Below are 19979 nucleotides of genomic sequence, written 5' to 3'. Positions count from 1 at the left end.
ACGCTGTCTATTTGTGCACATGCATGACAAGAGTGCTGTTTCCATTGACATGTCTCCTTTGTATGAAATGGAGTAACATACTGAAGATAAAGGAGAAACTCTGAAACTAAAATATAGTTCCTATAATGCTACTAGCAGTCTAATACATATACTAATGTTGGTTGCCATTGACATGAATAATATTTGTATCAGTCCAAATATTTCAGAAATGAAGTCCGTCAGTAGAGTTATTACAGTCTTTTCTTCCCCATCTCTGAGCCACACGGGTTTCTGTTCTTTACTTATGGGTGTTACTTCTCTGTTAGTAACTTTTTTGTAATAGAAAACATAAAAAAACAACAACAAAAAAACAATGGGGCTTTCATTCTCAGTCTTTCATTCTGTGTACATGATATTGGTGTCACAGGAGCCAGACTTCAATATTTTAAGTGTAACAATTTGTTTAACAGATTTTCTGAACCAGGGGTAAAATAAAGCATAGATTAGAGGGTTTAGACAGGAGTTTAAATAGAACAAACACATTACAAATGCAACAGATGAAGCACTGAGCATAGCATCTTGACCTGAGAGTGTGACACCAAAGTATGGGCAGAGACATATTAGAAACACAATGATAAGAACACTGATGGTCCTTACTGCTTTCATTTCAGATTTCTTAACATTTGTACTTACTGACCTCTCGTGTGTCAGAGCTGCAATATGTGACCGCAGGGCACGAGCTTGAGTCATAGCCACAACAAATACGTTTAGATAAAGAACTACAATCACAGTGACAGGACCAATAATGGACAGCAATAGATCTGCAACTCCAAAAGCATGGCCAACAACAACCACACACTCCCCATAGCAGGAATTATACCTGCCAGGTTGCACCAGGTTGTCTTTTAGCACAAGACAGTGGAAGACTGAAGAACAAATCCAACACAGATAAACACATGCTTTTGTTCTTTTTGGGGTGACTTTGGTAGAGTAATGGAGAGGGTAACAAATAGCCACATAACGGTCAATTGATATGAGAACCATGGTTCCTATTGATGCAGAGGTAATAATGTAGTCCAAGAGAAAATACATACTACACATGAATTCACCAAGAAACCAGCAACCATCTATAATCATAATTTGAAATAAAATCAGGAGACCCACCAGGCAATCAGAGACAGCCAAAGATAGGAGGAGGAGATTGGTGGGGGTGTGCAGCTTCCTGAAGACAAAAGACAGCGACATAGTTATTATTATTATTATTATTTGTAGCAACAAGTACAATTTTATACAGATAAAAGGAAAAAGCATTTAGCTCAGACTCACTCAGATAGGATATCATATCATTTTCATCTCTTAGCCATAAAATCTTACTGTCTGCATATGTCTAACAAAATTATTACTTGAAATGTGAGATGGAGATGATGACCAGCAGATTAAGAGTCACAGTGAGCAAAGAAATGGAGGACAGGGTAATATAAATAAGGATAGAAAATGTATAAGGACGCATGGTCTTCCTGCAGGAGGAGTTGAGGAGTTGTGGAAAGCAGAGTTCAGCTTCTTCAAAGGTTTTCATCATTAGATAAAGGAGGTTCCAGCTTTCTGCCTGAAGCTCTTTGTTCTGTACCTGATTTATTTTCTTTGCTCACATTGCTCCTCCCTCTTTCCCACTGGTGGCAGTTTTCTTTCAGTATGTTTACAACTATGTCAAATCCTGCATAGTTTCATTGTGTATTGAGGTTTTTAAACTTTTTCCAGTGAAGTTCATGTACTTGATAGATTGCATGCATTACCTACAGGCCAACCCTGTTCTTCGACCTCAAAACCCCGAAGTCTTCGACCCATTACTATCAGCCGTACCCTTGCTAGAACTTAGGAGATGCTACTTTGTCATTTATTTACCCTTCCACTGGTGCACATGCTCTGCCTCTACCTTCCCTGCCTATGAGGCGCTATAGGAAGCGGGGCAAACTGAGTGGGTTCCATGTTCGCTTTAAGGTCTACCCTAAGGCACATGCTGCGGCTAACTCCTATTCCACTTTGGATATTTTGCAACCTCCTTTCTCCATTCAGGACCAGTTGTCCTTCAGACTGATTAGCCACCGTTGGATTTGTCCAGTAGGATGACAATCTTACCCAGCTCGCCCAGTGGTTTGTTCGCCTGCTCGGACATGGATTGGGACTCCCTAAACGATCTTTTTCTCACCTTGTGGTTGGATTCTTTGTTCCTGATGGAAACTTGGATTCGCATCATTCTTACACAGTGGGTGAGTGAAGCGACACATTTAAAGGGCCATTCGTTGGACTTGGTCATTTCATACGCTCAGGATATCTGTATTAAGAGCAATGATAATGTTGGCATCTCTGACCATTTTTTGTTTATGGTCGATGCTGAGTACAATGCAATAGAACTGACTTCTGCGGGCCCTCGTCGCCCTGTATGTATATTTAATTCTGAGACTGTGCCTTTTTTGATCCTGATAGCACGGACACTAAGTCTTTTACTCCGTGATCAACCCTTGTCCCGGAAGGTCAGATTTGGCTTCCTCATCCCTCTGTGAGCAATTTTTAAATCATTTTACAAGAAAAATTCTATCTCTTAAGCCTTCATTTTTACACCCCTCTGTGGTGAATCCTCTTCGTGCTCAAGTAGGAAGAGGTAGGAAGTAGGAAGTAGTTCATTCTCCACCCTCAAGAGATTATTGGACAGGTGAGAAGTTCGAAATCTGAACGTGACATTTCTCCCATTATTAAGGATGGTTTTGATGTAATTGGGCCTTATATTCTATCTTTGATGAGCCTATCATTAATGGTGGGCTGTGTCCCGATTGCCTTTAAACACACAACAGTGCAGCCTGTTCTAAAAAAAAGGCAGCCTTGACCAGAATGATCCTGCGAACTATAGACCAATCTCCAAACTCCCGTTCTTATCTAAAGTACTAGAGAAAATTGTGTTTTGTTGTGTGTCATGCTGTAGGCATTAAGGGTTCTGCCCTTAACCGGTTTAAATCCTATCTCTCGGATCTTTTTCTATCACAATGGGATGTTACTCATCCCCCGTGGCCCCTCTTTGTTGTGGTTTGCCCCAGGGTTCTGTGCTGGGCCCTTTGTTGTTTTCTTTGTACATGCTACCTCTGGGCTCTATTTTTGATAAATATAAAACCTCCTCCTTGAATCTCTACCTTTTCGTGGTGGAGGGGTTTGTGTGTCCCAGGGATCCCAGGGGCTATGTTGTCTGGGGGCTTTTGGCCCCTGGTAGGGTCTCCCATGGCAAATTGGTCCTGGGTGAGGAACCAGACAAAGAGCGATTCAGAAGATCCTTATGAAAAGAATATCGAGGGAACAGTTTACCCTGCCCGGGATTGGGTTACTGGGGCCCCGCCCTGGAGCCAGTCCCGGGGAGGGTGCCCGAGGGCGAGCGTCTGGTGGCCGGGCCTTAGTCCATGGGGCCCGGCCGGGCACTAGTCCATGGGGCCCGGCCGGGCACAGCCCGAAGAGAAGACATGGGCCCATTCTCCCGCAGGCCCACCACCCGCAGGAGGCACCATAGGGGTCGGGTGCATTGTGTGCCGGGTGGCGGACAGGAGCGGAGGCCCTGGCGGACTGACCCCCGGCTGCCAAGACTGGCAATAGGGACATGGAACCTCCCCGGTGGGGAATTAGCTTGACTTAGTGCGTGAGGTTGAGAGGTACCGGCTAGATATAGTCGGGCTCACCTCTACGCATGGCTTGGGCTCTGGAACCAGTCTCCTGGAGAGGGGCTGGACTCTGTCTCAGTCTGGAGTTGCCCCTGGTGAGAGGCGGCGGGCTGGGGTGGGTATTCTAAAATCCCCTCGGCTTGCTGCCGGTACATTGGGGTTTTTCCCGGTAGATGAGAGGGTTTGTTCCCTGCGCCTTAGGGTCGGGGAACGGGTCCTGACTGTCATCTGCGCTTATGCGCCGAGTGGCAGTTCGGAGTTCACAGCCTTCTTAGAGTCCCTGGGGGGGGGGGGGGGGGGTGCTGGAAGGTGCTCCACCTGGAGACTCTGTTGTCCTGCTAGGAGACTTCAATGCTCACGTGGGTAACGGCAGCGAGACCTGGAGGGGCGTGATTGGGAGGAACGGCCTCCCTGACCTGAACCCGAGCGGTGCTTTGTTATTGGACTTCTGTGCTAATCACAGTTTGGCCATAACGAACACCCTGTTCGAACATAAGAGTGTCCATAAGTCCACGTGGCACCAGGACGCTCTAGGCCGTAGGTCAATGATCGATTTTGTAATCATATTACCAGACCTGCGACCATATGTTCTGGACACTTGGGTAAAGAGAGGGGCTGAGCTGTCAACTGATCACCACCTGGTGGTGAGTTGGATCAGGTGGCGGGGGAGGATGCTGGACAGACCTGGTGCACCTAAACGCGTAGTGAGGGTGTGCTGGGAACGTCTAGCAGAGGCCCCAGTCCGCGAGATCTTCAACGCACACCTCCGGCAGAGCTTCAACAGCATTCCGAGGGAGACTGGGGACATTGAGTCCGAATGGACCATGTTCAGCGTCTCCATTGCCGAAGCTGCTGCATTGAGCTGCGGCCGTAAGGTGGTTGGTGCCTGCCGTGGTCGTAATCCCCAAACCAAATGGTGGACACCAGAGGTGAAGGGAGCCACCAGGCTGAAGAAGGAGTCCTATCGGGCTTGGTTAGCCTGTGGGACTCCGGAGGCAGCCGACAGGTATCGACAGGCCAAGCGGAATGCGGCTCGGGCAGTGGCTGAAGCAAAAACTCGGGTGTGGGAGGAGTTCGGAGAGGCCATGGAAAAAGACTTTCGGACTGCCTCGAAGAGATTCTGGCAAACCGTCAGGCGTCTCAGGAGGGGAAAGCGGTGCTCAATCTGCACTGTGTATAGTGCTGGCGGAGCGCTGCTGACGTCGACTGAGAAAATTGTCAGAAGGAAGGAATACTTTGAGGACCTCCTTAATCCCACTGACACATCTTCCGAGGAGGAAGCAGAGTCTGGGGATAAGGGGAATGACCCGCCAATTTCCGGGGGCGAGGTCACTGAGGCAGTTAAACAACTCCTTGGTGGCAGAGCCCCTGGTGTTGATGAGGTCCGCCCCGAGTTCCTGAAGGCTCTGGACGTTGTAGGGCTGTCCTGGTTGACACACCTCTGCAATGTTGCATGGAGATTAGGGGCAGTACCCGTGGACTGGCAGACCGGGGTGGTGGTATCCATCTCTAAGAAGGGGGACCGGAGGGTGTGTTGCAACTACAGGGGGATCACACTCCTCAGCCTCCCTGGGAAAGTCTATGCCAGGGTGCTGGAAAGGAGAGTTTGTCCGCTAGTCGAACCTCGGGTACAGGAGGAACAATGTTTTTCGTCCTGGTCGCGGATCACTGGACCAGCTCTTTATCCTCTCGAGGATACTTGAGGGTGCATGGGAGTTTGCCCAACCAGTCTACATGTTACGTCTCTTCGAGGGCAGGAGGGGATAACACAACAACTCCGGAAACTCGGTACAGGTGTTATGAAAAAGGTTTAATGGCAGCGCTCTCACAGATTAAATAACCCAGATTCAAACAACAAATGTGGGGGAGAAAGGGACAGTTAGGTTGTGCCAAAAAAAACACCAAAAAGACAAAACCAAAACTTAGCTGAGCTATTATCCTAGAAAAGCAAAAAGAAGAGGGAAAGACCCTAAACCTCAACTCAAAACAAGCTCAAAATTACATGGGTGGCACCAACCTACTTACCTAGTGTTTCTAACAAAAAGACTCTACGTGAGTAAGTGTATGGGGTCCCCAAACTTACCTAGTCCACTTTACTCCCACCACAATTATCAAACAAAAGAAAGACAGCAGCGAACCGTCACACATGTGCCAAACAATTCAAAGGAGGGAAGAGAGCTACGCCCAGCCACAGGTGAGTCTCTTTATCAAGGTGTGCACTCCTGGATTGTCCAATCAGGGTCTCGCTCCTCTAATTAGTTGGACATCCCCAGATTGACATCAGCCTGCAGTCTGCGACCTAAGGGAACGGCAAACAAAAGGAGAGGGAAAGAAAACATACAGCCTGCAGACACGTAACACCCCCACCCTTACAAGTCCAAAAAAAAAGTTTGGATCCTTCAAACACAAACAAAAACCCTAAACAGACTACAGGGCATGGGATAGTGCATCAGCCAGGACATTTTCTGTCCCTTTTTTATGGCAGATTTGAAGGTTATACTCTTGAATGATTAAAGACCACCTCATAAGCCGACGATTGTTATTGTACATCCTTGAAAGGAAAACGAGCGGATTGTGGTCTGTAAAGACTTTTATGGGTTCTACACTTAATCCAAGATAAACCTCAAAATGTTGCAGAGCCAACAAAACGGCAAGAGTTTCTTGTTCGATTGTTGAATACGTTCTCTGAGGAAGAGTGAACTTCTTTGAGAAGTAGCACACAGGGTGATCGAGTCCATCCTGATTTTCCTGTAGAAGGACAGCACCTACCCCAACAGCGCTAGCATCGACCTCCAACTTGAATGGTCGGCTGAAGTCTGGGGCGGAGAGAACAGGTGAACATGAAAGCAATCCTTTAAGATTCTCAAAGGCATGTTGGCATTCATCAGACCAGGAAAATGGAGCGGATGGACTGGTCAAGGCAGTCAACGGGGCAGCTACTGTTGAGAAGTTCTTACAGAACCGGCGATAATATCCAGCCATTCCAAGAAAACAACGTAGCTCCCTTCTTGTAGATAGAACTGGAAAGGTTGAAATGGCATGAATCTTTGCATCCACTGGGCATACCTTTCCTCCGCCAACTTGTTGGCCTAGATAGAGAATGGTGCTTTTACCAAACTCACACTTGGCAAGGTTCAAAGTCAGCGAGGCAGCTGAGAGGCATTCAAACACAGCTGACAAAGTAGCAAGATGCTCTGCCCATTCACTGGAATACACGACTATGTCGTCCAGATACACCCGGCAGTTTGGAACATCACCCAGTACTTTGTTCACTAGCCTCTGAAATGTAGCTGGCGCATTACATAACCCAAATGGCATGACTGTGTACTGGAGGAAACTGTCTGGAGTTACAAAAGCGGATATCTCTGACGCCCTTTTGGTTAAAGGAATCTGCCAGTAACCTTTCAACATATCCAGTTTAGTAATAAATGTGGCAGGTCCGATGTCATCGATGCAATCATCGATGAGGGGCAAGGGGTATGCGTCAGGAACTGTCACAGCATTCACTCTGCGGAAGTCCGTACAGAACCGTGGACTCCCATCAGCTTTAATGTCCAACAAACAAGGGGAACTCCAGGGGCTGCAACTGGGTATGGCAAGTCCATTCTTAATTAGATACTCTACTTCCTTTTTCATAGCCTCCCTTTTGATGGGATTGACTCTGTATGCATGCTGTTTAACCGGTGCAGGATTGGTAAGAACAATGTCATGGGATATCAAACTCGTCTGGGTAGGAATATCCCCAAACATACACCGGAACGACACAATCAGGTTCTGAATGTCTTCAGCCTGATCAAGTGACAGGTGAGACAAATAGTGGGGCAAGTCAGACAGAATCTCACCATTACTTAGTCTCGTACCCTGTGACGCATCTTTGCGCCAGATCGCATCCTCCTCACTGCTTTCATTGGCCATCTCTGAAGTTACGCATGCTACAGGAGAGCTAGATGTAACCTTGTGCGGAGTGAGGGGATCATCTTCATTCTGTCTCGTAAGATAATGTTTCATCATGTTAACATGGCATACTCTGGTCTTGCGACGACGATCAGGTGTTTGAACAACATAATTTGTCTCACTAAGTTTCTTTTCCACAACATATGGTCCCGAAAACTTTGTTCTCAGAGAAGAGCCCAGGATGGGGAGCAAAGCTAGAACCTGATCACCAGGTTTAAACTGACGAACAACTGCTCTCCGATCATAGTGTTTTTTCATCCTTATCTGCCTAGCAGTTAAGGTGTCCCTGGCAATAGCGCAAGCTGATTTAAGGCGCTCTCTAATTTTAACCACGTACTCAGGGATGCTCTTCAATGTTTTAGTTGGAACAACTAGCTGTTCTTTAAGGATATGCAATGGTCCTCTGACTTCATGTCCAAATACAAGCTGTGCAGGACTAAAGCCTAGGGACTCCTGCACTGCTTCACGAGCAGCGAACAATAAGAATGGGATACCCTCATCCCACTTCTTTCCAGTCTCCAGACAGTATTTGCGGAGCATGGACTTTAATGTCTGGTGAAATCTTTCAAGTGCTCCCTGACTTTCAGGATGGTAGGGACTTGATGTAATGTGTTCCACTCCTAATGCCTTCAAGGCCTGAGCAAAGGTCCTAGATTTAAAGTTGGTTCCCTGATCAGTCTGGACTACCTTTGGAAGACCAAACACAGAGAAGAACCAAACCAGAGCCTTACTGATAACAGGAGCGGTGATTCTTCGCAAGGGCACTGCTTCAGGAAACCTAGTAGAAGCACACATCATTGTTAGAATGTATTGGTGCCCTGACTTTGATTTTGGTAAAGGCCCTACACAGTCAACAATAACCCTGCTAAATGGTTCACCCATCACTGGAATTGGTGACAGGGGTGCAGGTGGGATAACTTGATTTGGCTTGCCCACAACTTGGCAAACATGGCAGGTACGACAGTAACGTACAACATCAGACTTGAGTCCTGGCCAAAAAAAATGTTTGAGGACCCTATGATACGTTTTATTTATGCCAAGGTGTCCGGAAAGTGGGTGATCATGTGCTAACGCTAGAACTTGCAAGCGGAAAACCTTTGGCACAACAACTTGATAAACTGTATGCCAGTCATCTAAGTTTTCACCAGCCCAGCGACGTAGAAGGAGACCCTCATCAACAATGTATGCTACCTTCTTTACCTTAGCTTCCTCCTGGGTAAGTACAGAAGTACGGCATTTCAGAAGAGAGTCATCTTCATGCTGTGCAACAATAAATTCCTCTCTAGAAGCAGGCAGTTTTATGTCTGCATCAGTAAGAGAAAACCTCTTTCTAGACTCATCTTTAAGCATAGCTTCTGGTCTAACACTATCAGGTCCTTCTGTCATAACGAGGAAAGAGTCAGACAAATCAAAGTCATTCTTCCTGGACTGAGATCTAGTCACCACACAAGCAGGAAAAATGTTAGCATTTTCTTGCTGGCTAACTTCCAAGCCTGTTTCAGGCTTATCCAGCATCTCAGGGACAGGCATCACTTTTCCACCTGCTAAATCATTCCCTAGGATGAAATCAACCCCTTTTATTGGCAGCGAGGGGAGGACAGCGACCTTACCAACTCCACTGAACACAGAGGAAGTGATATGAATATTGTGCAAAGGTGCAGACACAAAAGTCATTCCAATACCCTGGACCACAACACTTGACCGACAGGATGACTCAACAGACAAAGGCAAAATACCCTCTCGAATGATGGACTGCGAACCACCCGTGTCTCTCAGCATTGTTACAGACTGGTCATTAACAGTACCACCCGTCAAAGAAACACAACCCTGTGTGATAAAAGGTTTGAAACAAGGGTCTATTTCACTCTGAGATGTTTGGTTTCTGGGAGGCGACATGTTTTTAATCAAACCCACGCCCTTGGGTTGTGGTGGTGTAGTCTTATTTTTTAGTGCAAGGTAATCAGCAATGACATGACCTTTTTTGTGGCAATAGAAGCATTCACGTACCTCACGAGAGAGAAATAGTTGCTCTGGCTTCAGGCTGACCCCGATCAGGCTTCAGTGAGCGTGTGATCAACACTTTATCTGAACGAGGGGGTGATGCAAACACATTTCTGTGAGTCAAAGTGAACTCATCAGCCAAAACGGCTGCTTTTGACAGTGAGGCAACCTTTTGCTCATTTAAAAACTTTACAAGCTTCTCTGGTAATAGATTCTTAAAATCTTCCAACAGGACTAGCTGACGAAGCGCTTCAAACTCTTTCTTCACTTCACTTGCTGTGCACCACTTGTCAAAAAGAACTGCCTTCTCACGTGCGAACTCTACATATGTTTGACCATTAGACTTCTTATGATTCCTGAACTTTTGTCAGTAGGCCTCAGGTACAAGCTCATAAGCACGAAGGATGGACTCTTTCAGTACATCGTATTTCATGCTGTTTTCGATAGAGAGAGATGACACAACCTCCTGTGCTTTGCCCATTAGCTTGCATTGCAGTAGCACAGCCCACATTTCTTTTGGCCATTCTAATGCTGTTGCAATCCTTTCAAAAGCATTAAAGTAGGAATCAACTTCGGTCTCTCTAAATGTTGGCACCAAAGCAATATTTTTGCGCACATCAAACCTACAGGTGCTGCCAGATGAATGTGAAGGATCTGAAGTAACCGGTGAGCTGGGAGAAGACAGGCTTTGTGTAAGTCTCATAGCTTCCACTTCTAGCTGTTTTAACTTTACCTCCTTCTCAGCTTCAATTTCAAGCTGACGTATCCGAAGTTTGAGGTCAAGCTCAGCCTTACGTGTTTGCTCCCTTTCCTGCGCCTCCAGCCGAATGCGAGCTAGACGCACCTTAAGTCTAGCATGTCCGTTTGACCCACTGAAGTCTGGAGACAGAGGATTGAAACGAGGTAGAGTAGGAGGCACCTTAGGCTCCACCTGGACTTTGGGGGGAGTAGCTATAGCACCAACATCCTCCTTCAGAGGTTCGACACCTTGCTCAGCAGAAAGAACGTTACCATCACATACCTCAGAACCAGTCAAGATTTTCAACTCAACTAAACGTTGTAAGATAATACCCTTAATTTCCTTTTTCGCACTATATTTCTTTACTGGAATATCAAAGTGTGCCGCAATACTCAATAAGTCATCTTTACGACATAACTCAAACTTCTCAGGTCTCGGAGCATGAATGAAATCTTCTAAGTCAAAATCCATACTTAATTACAAGGCAGTAACATTGTACCAAGCACCAGCGTTGTCTATAGCTCTGGGAAATATATCCCGGACGAGCCCCCACTTATGTTACGTCTCCTCGAGGGCAGGAGGGGATAACACAACAACTCCGGAAACTCGGTACAGGTGTTATGAAAAAGGTTTAATGGCAGCGCTCTCACAGATTAAATAACCCAGATTCAAACAACAAATGTGGGGGAGAAAGGGACAGTTAGGTTGTGCCAAAAAAAAAACACCAAAAAGACAAAACCAAAACTTAGCTGAGCTATTATCCTAGAAAAGCAAAAAGAAGAGGGAAAGACCCTAAACCTCAACTCAAAACAAGCTCAAAATTACATGGGTGGCACCAACCTACTTACCTAGTGTTTCTAACAAAAAGACTCTACGTGAGTAAGTGTATGGGGTCCCCAAACTTACCTAGTCCACTTTACTCCCACCACAATTATCAAACAAAAGAAAGACAGCAGCGAACCGTCACACATGTGCCAAACAATTCAAAGGAGGGAAGAGAGCTACGCCCAGCCACAGGTGAGTCTCTTTATCAAGGTGTGCACTCCTGGATTGTCCAATCAGGGTCTCGCTCCTCTAATTAGTTGGACATCCCCAGATTGACATCAGCCTGCAGTCTGCGACCTAAGGGAACGGCAAACAAAAGGAGAGGGAAAGAAAACATACAGCCTGCAGACACGTAACACTACATGTGTTTTGTGGACTTGGAGAAGGCATTCGACCGTGTCCCTTGGGGTGTCCTGTGGGAGGTGTTGCGGGAGTACGGGGTGTCTGGCCCATTGCTACGGGCCATTCGATCCCTATACAACCGTTGCAAGAGCTTGGTTTGCATTGCCGGCAATAAGTCGGACTCGTTCCCGGTGGGTGATGGGCTCCGCCAGGGCTGCCTTTTGTCTCCGGTTCTGTTCATAATTTTTATGGACAGGATTTCTAGGCGCAGCCAAGTGGCGGAGGGCTTTCGCTTTGGTGGCCTCAGAATCTCATCTCTGATTTTTGCAGATGATGTGGTTCTGTTGGCTTCATCGGGTGAGGGCCTCCAGCTCGCACTGGAGCGGTTCGCAGCCGAGTGTGAAGCAGCGGGAATGAGGATCAGCACCTCCAAATCTGAGGCCATGGTTCTCAGCCGGAAAAGGGTGGAGTGTCCACTCCGGGTCGGGGATGAGTTCCTGCCCCAAGTGGAGGAGTTGAAGTATCTCTGGGTCTTGTTCGCGAGTGATGGGAGAAGGAAGCTGGAGATCGACAGACGGATTGGGGCTGCAGCTGCAGTAATGCGGACGCTGCACCGGTCCGTCGTGGTGAAGAGAGAGCGTAAGGGAGTGTAAAAGCGAAGCTCTCAATTTACCGGTCGATCTACGTCCCTACCCTCACCTATGGCCACGAGCTGTGGGTAGAACGAGATCGCGGATACAAGCGGCAGAAATGAGCTTCCTCCGAAGGGTGGCTGGCCTCTCCCTTAGAGATAGGGTGAGAAGTTCGGCCATCCGGGAGGGGCTCAGAGTAGAGCCGCTGCTGCTCCACATCGAAAGGAGCCAGCTGAGGTGGTTCGGGCATCTGACAAGGATGCCCCCTGGGCGCCTCCTGGGTGAGGTGGTTCCAGGCATGTCCCACCGGGAGGAGGCCCCGGGGCAGACCCAGGACACGCTGGAGAGATTATATCTCTCGGCTAGCCTGGGAACGCCTTGGTGTTCCCGCGGATAAGCTGGAGGAGGTGGCTGGGGAGAGGGAGGTCTGGGCCTCTTTGCTTAGGCTGCTGCCCCCGCGACCCAGCCTCGGATAAGCGGATGAAGATGGATGGATGGATGGATAAAACCTCTTACCACTGTTATGCTGATGACATTAGAATTTTCTTTCAATTGATTCATGATTTGTCATCTTCATTGGAATGCTTGTTAGATTGCTGTTATTTTGAATGAAAACAAAACTGAGATTGTAGTGTTTGATAGGCATATCCCTCGGGACTAGTTAGCCATTCTATTTGTCCCCCTTGCTAGCTTCTTCTCTGACACTGTAAGCAATCTAGGTGTTTTCCTGGACAGTTCATTTAAGCTTGTTAAACAAGTGTCCTCAGTAGTCAAATCTGGCTTTTCAATTGCACAATCTCTAAAGCCAAACATTTTATACAGCACAATGACCTTGAAAAACGTATCCATGCTTTTGTGACTTCCAGATTAGAATACTGCAATTCCCTTTACTTTGGCCAATACGTCCATTTCCATAGACTTTAGCTTGCTCAAAATGCTGCAGCTCGTCTCCTAACTGGAACTGGAAAATTTGCTTCCATTACTCCAGTTCTTGTTGACTTTGGCTACCCATCAAATATCGTGTTGATTTTAAAATCTTGTTGCTTACTTTTAAAATTATAAATAACGTTGCGCCTAGCTATCTTGCTAACCTTCTTAGCTTGTATACTCCTCATCGAGCCTTAACCCTCTGGGGTCAACGGACGCGCCGGCGTGTCAAAATCACAAGACCAATTTAAGACGACACAGCTACAAGATGCAGCGACTCAGAGTCTCCATTTCAACCTGGATCAAAAGTGCGGAATTCAAACTATATACCAGTTCTTGAATTGTGTTGATGGGCCACGTAATACCAGAGTTATGATAAAAAAGATACACGCAGTGTTTCATTCTGAAGAAAACAGTTGTGTTTACAGCGGGAAGAACTGTAAAAACGGCGTTTTCTACGGACAGCGCTAGCAAACACTCTCCACTTATGGTTGAAAAAAGAAAAAGAAAAAACACCCTTTCCCTATTGGTGTTAAAGTTTACCTTGTCAGCCAATCAAAAACTGATATGGCAACATGTGGCACTTGGTTGTTTAGGGAGAAGGGGCAGTTTTAGGAGCGACACCTGCGACGGAAAGCGGGCAAGGGAAAGAAAGACAGAGAGTGAGTTTTCATATGTGAGACATTAGTGACGTTTAGCGTGTTTAGAGGCTGTAGTTAGTGTGTTGTGTAGTTATTGTGTGTCAGTTATACTGCTGAATGTCACATTTGCTCCAAAAAAGCCATCAGAGGTAGATTCCAGTGTAAACGCTGTCCCCACATGGAAAACTGGACTGACACACCTCCTGTTGTCAGACCTGCAGGGTTTAGGACTGTGCTGTTCTCCTCTGTATTATATTGGACACAACCTATTTTTTTGGACTGGCACAAATAATTTGTGTGCCTTCTTATTTGATGCAGCACACCTGATTGTTCAGTAAATAGTTTTAAATTGTTATATAAAAAACGCCCAAGGGCTTGGCTGCATTTTTACGTAAATAGTACCATATAACTTTGTTGTTTGCAAAACTTGTGTATAATTTTTAGAAATGTACAATTTCTATTTGCATTTCAAGTTATGAAAATGATTCGTTAAACATGTTTTTTGAATTTTTTTGTCTGGATTTAGATCAATTGTGCTAATATAGTATACCAAAATGAAAAAAATAACTCAAATTTCAGATATTTGAGGTTATGCTGAAAATAATGATACCAAACAAGGCAAGATAAGTGGTTTTTAAAGGTGTAATATAGAGGCAAAATCAAAAAGTAGTGAAAACGGCCAATTATACCCTGGACCCCAGAGGGTTAAGATCCTCTGGTCAATTACTTTTGGTCCAACCTAGGTCCCACCTGAAGACCAAGGGGGATTGTGCTGTTGTCTCAGCTGCACTGAACCTCTGGAATAGTCTTCCTGTTACTATTCGTGCCTCGGACTCTATTCAATCTTTCAAAACACGGTTGAAAACATACTTATTTAATTTCTTTAATATCCCTCTAGCTAGTGCCCTTATTTCATCTATTTGAACCTTTTTACATTTTAACCTTCTTACTACATTTTGACTTTTTACTGCATTATTGCTGATTTTTCTAGATATGATTTTTATATTTATGAATTAACTCTATCTGTTACCCGTGGCCTGACATCTATTTTATTTAGCCTATACTCCTGGTTTAATTAGTGCTTCCCATCTGTTAGTATTAGTAGCTGTCGCGGTTCTGGGTCGGTTCGACTCAGCATTTTGGAGTTGTTATGTTTTGGCTTTGAATAATGGATTATTCCTGTATACTGGTGGTGGTGGTGATGATTATGATGATGATAGATTATTATTAGAGTTCCATGTTTCTGTTTATGTGTGTTTCAGGATTTTTGTCTCATGTTTAGCATTTAGGTTCCAAGTGTTATATTCAGTCTGTCTCTCAGTTTCAAGGCTGCGTCTTTGTGTAGTGAGGTCTTGTTTCCTGTTGTCTGCGTCTCTTGTGAATGTGTTCAATTTTACCTCTTGTCTCGTCTCGTTAATTGCTCCCAGCTGTGTCCACCACCTGTGTGTAATCTCCCTGTGTTTCTCTGTGTGTATTTAAGTCGTGTCTTCTGTTATTGTAGTTGCTGGTCTGTCTGTGTGTTCACCATGTCTCACCCGTGTGTTCTCCCTGCTGTCCATCGTCATTCTCCTCTACTCGTTCTCATTCTCGTTCAGGTTCATGCTCTGTGGTTTAGTTGTGTCCAGTATAGTTTAGTTTGTCTTTGTTTGCCATTTTTTCCCTGTGATGTGTATTAAATAAACCACCGTCACACCTTTACAAGTGCCTGCAATTGGATCCTCCTTTATCATCTCCACACGGCTCACTCCACTCGCCGTGACAGTAGTAGTGTTTGCTTTTTGTACTTTGTTAATGTTTTATAACAATGTCTTGTTGGATTATTGTGAAACACTTGGGTATGCCTTTGGTTTTAAATGTGCTATATAAATAAAATTGTATTGTATAAAAGTAACTTTTATGTTAACAACAAAAAAGCATCTGATGTCCCAGGACCAAAAGCTCAGTACCAAAGATTGGACCAGAATTAAATTCAAAATCCTGCTCCTCACATACAAGGTCTTAAATAATCAGGCCCGATCTTATCTTAATGACCTTGTAGTACCATATCACCCTATTAGAGCACTTCGCTCTCGCTCTGCAGGCCTACTTGTTGTTCCTAGAGTATTTAAAAGTAGAATGGGAGGGAGAGCCTTCAGTTTTCAGGCCCCTCTTGTCACGGACCGCCGGGGCAGACCGTGTGGAGTGAGTGGAGGACCCAAGAGCAAACAGAGGTGAGGACACAAAACCGGACTTAACAGAAGGCGAGCCTTTATTTAGGGCCGAAAACTTAAGGAACAAGGCAGCAAAGCAACTGAGGGAAAACCTGAACATAGACTGGGAAAACTATGGCTAAACAAAGTACAAACTAGGACTAGTTAAGGCTGGGGAACTATGACAAGGGGTAGGGGAGATAACACAGACGACGCGACGCAGACTACATGAAACACAGAGACTAAATACACATGAGGGATGATCAGGGGAAGTGGCCACACATGGGATCACAGCTGACACACATGAACCTAACGACAGGACAGGAGGGTGCAACTGAATACACTGACAATGAATACAGACTTACAAAGTAAAACAGGAAACATGGAAATTAGACACGACAAGAACTAAACATAACCACGCAGACAGGACTCATGACCCAGGGAAACTTAGTACAGGGGAGATGACATAGCTGACAGCATGAACTTGACAGTACAAGACACACAGACATAAACACACGAAGGGCAAGGGAGACTTAATGCAAGGGTAATATATACAAATGGCTGGACTACCTTAAAGAACCTAAACAAACAATAAACATCAAAATAGGCTAAACATAACACACTGGGTCACACGACCCAGGACCATGACACCTCTTCTGTGGAACCAGCTTCCAGTTTGGATTCAGGAGACAGACACTATCTCTACTTTCAAGATTAGGCTTCAAACTTTCCTTTTTGCTAAAGCATATAGTTAGGGCTGGACCAGGTGACCCTGAATCCTCCCTTAGTTATGCTGCAATAGGTGTAGGCTGCCGGGGATTCCCATGATGCATTGAGTAGTTCTTCTTTTCTCACTTTGTGTTAACAGACCTCTCTGCACTGAATCACACTTATCATTAACCTCTGTCTCTCTTCCACAGCATGTCTTTATCCTGTCTTCCTTCTCTCACCAATATAAAGCACCTTAAGGTGATTGCTGCTGTGAGTTTGCGATATGTAAATAAAATAAAATTGAACTGACTCAAGTGCAGGAACCCAGAGCAGTGACAGCGAAATGTTTTACATTGTTTATTTGTTAAACTCAAAACTTCAAAGTGTGACAGGGACAAAGGCAACAAAACACAGAACATGACGTTGCAAGGCCTAGTTTACAGGCTAGGTAGACATGGATTTAAAAGGGGGAATTGGGCCAGAGATGCAGACTGGACCGTGGCAGTTAAGCAGTCACACTGAGGAGAGAGGACAGCGGAGTTAGCTAGGTAGTGAATAGAATAGAACAGAATAGAATAACTTTTATTGTCACTGTTACAAGAACAATGAAAGGCTATTTGGCATTTCTCCATGTGTGTGAAGTACACAATAGCTTAAGTATTTACACAATAACAAACAAATTTACATTTACTGAAGAAAGATATGTACAAGTTATACATACACCTGCAAACATACGGATACACCCATACAAACATACACACACATACATACATACATATATGTATATATACACATGTATGTCTGTGTACATACATACACACATATTTCCACATAAACACTTACATATATATACATACACATACATGCCATCTGAGGAGCAGGTGCATTGAGAGGTGCAGTGTGATCAGTGATATTGCACATTGAGTGGGGGGAGGGGGGGCTGTTGCAACTATACTAAATAAGGTTATAATAAATACAGTTTAAAGAGGTAGGAATGTTGGTTGCATTGAAGTATAAATAGAAATCCGATTCATAAATAAGGTGTAATGTCCATGAGTGTTGGCAGTGCAGTTATCCTCCAATCAGGGTGGAGGTAGGGGATGTTTGACAGCCTGTGGGTAAAAACTTCTGTTGAGTCTGTTTGTCTTCAACCTGATGGACCTGTAGCGTTTACCAGAGGGAAGGGGGGGAAAAGTGAGTGTCCAGGGTGCGAGGGGTCTTTGATGATGATACTGGCTTTCTGCTGAAGTCTGCCAGTATAGATGTCTCTGAGGGGGGTTGGTGAAGTGCAGATTGCCCGCTCCGCTGCCCTCACCACCCACTGCAGTTTCCTCTCATCCTCCACTGCGCACTTAGGAGCCTGATAGAAAATTCCAGCCGCACACCCTGACTAATTATCATGAAGGTCCTCCAAAGTAGCTGTGATCTGACATTCAGTGACACGTGACCATTGGGATCCATGTGGTGTCTAGCACCAGGATATTGATAGCAGATCTATCCTGTTCTATTTGCTGAAGTGTGGTGCTTTTCTGAGGAATGTTCCAGCTTAAGACCTTGGGCTCTTTTTGTGTTTCTCAAGGTTTTCCTGGACAGGTAAGGTTTATGAATCAATTAAAATGCCATTTTTGATCCAGTTTAAAAATAAGCAGTTCCATGTTATGCAATCACGACATCCAAAAATGAATGAGGTCAGATGGGAAAAATAGGAGGACGGACATTAGTGTGATGCACAGGAGAAAAAAGGGGCTCGGTCACGAAGCTGTTTGTGCTCAAGAGCCTCACTTGTCTTGGTTTTCTTGTACTTTATATTATTAACATCACATTTTGACTTATTCGCAGAGGGAAAAAATATCAGAGAATGTGTTGCGTCAGAAGGCAAATGTGGGAGGAAGGGTGGTGATACAAAAAAGGGGCTCAGTCACAAAGCTGTTTGTGCTGAACAGCTGTCTTTCTCTAACAATGGAAGAAACTGAACTCTGCTTTCCACAACTCCTCAACTCCTCTTGTGTGCGGCAAAAGCGCCCACAAATTGAGGCTGTGTGTATTTACACCCTGCTATCATCTATCTCTCTGCTTACTGCAGTACTGAACCTACTTGTCATCATCTCCATCGCTCACTTCAAGTACTGACCTATTTAAATTAGAGACTTTTTTTTAGTGTTAAAAAATCATTTTTGCTTGTGAAGTTTCTTTTTATATGATGCTTTTGTCTTTTCCTCATAGTTCTAATGCTTTAACTGTTATACTAGCGATGCTATTACCAATGTAATGCTTTATTTTAATCCAGGCAGCTGCACACCCCAACCAACCTCCTCCTCCTCTCTCTGGCCGTCTCAGATTTCTTCGTGGGCCTCATCATGGCTTTTGAGATTAGCCTCCTAGATGGCTGCTGGTTTCTTGGTGACCACATGTGTGCTCTGTATAGCAGTTTAGATTACATTGTTACTTCTGCTTCAGTAGGAACTATGGTACTCATATCAGCTGACCGCTATGTAGCCATTTGCGACCCTCTGCATTATCCCACCAAAATTACTATAAAAAGAGTCTCAGTCTCTATTTGTACTTGCTGGGCTTGTTCAATTCTGTATAACAGTCTTATCATGAAGGATAATTTCAAGCAGCCAGGGAGGTATAATTCTTGTTCTGGTGATTGTGTAGTTGTCATTGATTACTTTGTGGGAATTTTTGACTTTGTTTTGACCTTTGTCGGCCCTGTGATTGTCATCATAGTTCTGTATCTAAGAGTATTTGTGGTGGCTGTGTCTCAGGCTCGGGCAATGCGCTCTCATATCACTGCTCTCAGACTCCAGGGGTCAGAGACGGTGCATGCTAAGAAATCTGAGCTGAAAGCTGCCAGGACTCTCGGTGTACTTGTTATTGCCTTTCTGATATGTCTTTTCCCATTTTTCTGTTCCTCAATGGTAGGCCAGAATAGTTTCTTTGATATTAGATCTGTACCTTTTGAGCTCTTGCTGTTCTATTTTAACTCTTGTCTGAACCCATTAATCTACACTTTTTGCTACCCCTGGTTTCTGAAATCTATCAAGCTCATTGTGACATTTAAGATATTTAGGCATGGCTCCAGTGAGGCCAGTATACTATAGGGAAAAGTGATGTTATCACTGACACGGTGAAAAAAGATAAATTATGATTAATTTACACTAAGTACAATTCCAGAAGTCTGATAAAATGGATTTGTTTACATTGTTTCCATTATTAATGTACTAGTCCTCTGGTCCACAATGACAAAATTCTGTGTTTTGTCCATAATTTAAATGATTGTAAATCCATCAAAATTAAATTGGAATGCACAAACAATTTCTGAGAATTGTACATGGTAC

The 19979-nt window shown here is 44.8% G+C and overlaps 2 protein-coding genes across 2 annotated transcripts in view; one reads left to right on the top strand and one right to left on the bottom strand.

Moving 5' to 3' along the window:
• The window catches only part of LOC309691232 (trace amine-associated receptor 8a-like), a gene marked incomplete at both ends in the record, with an annotated part of 70936 nt that extends 51194 nt beyond the window's left edge, over positions 1 to 19742 (top strand). Inside the window, one exon of the mRNA XM_082508822.1 lies at positions 18926 to 19742. Coding sequence (XP_082364948.1) covers positions 18926 to 19742 — 817 coding nt within the window. The remainder of the gene's footprint in view (positions 1 to 18925) is intronic.
• On the bottom strand, positions 376 to 1558 carry LOC309690425 (trace amine-associated receptor 13c-like; the record flags this gene model as incomplete). Its single annotated transcript, XM_082507458.1, has 2 exons — positions 376 to 1201; positions 1383 to 1558. The coding sequence occupies 2 exons, from the start codon at positions 1556 to 1558 to the stop codon at positions 376 to 378; spliced, it is 1002 nt and encodes a 333-aa protein (XP_082363584.1).
• Positions 19743 to 19979: the final 237 nt, after the last annotated feature.

This window comes from Aulonocara stuartgranti, assembly GCF_965226115.1.
Source record: "Aulonocara stuartgranti genome assembly, chromosome: 16".
In the NCBI taxonomy this organism is placed as follows: domain Eukaryota; kingdom Metazoa; phylum Chordata; class Actinopteri; order Cichliformes; family Cichlidae; genus Aulonocara; species Aulonocara stuartgranti.
Note: the sequence above shows the minus strand (reverse complement) of the source record. Positions and strands in the feature narration are given on the sequence as shown.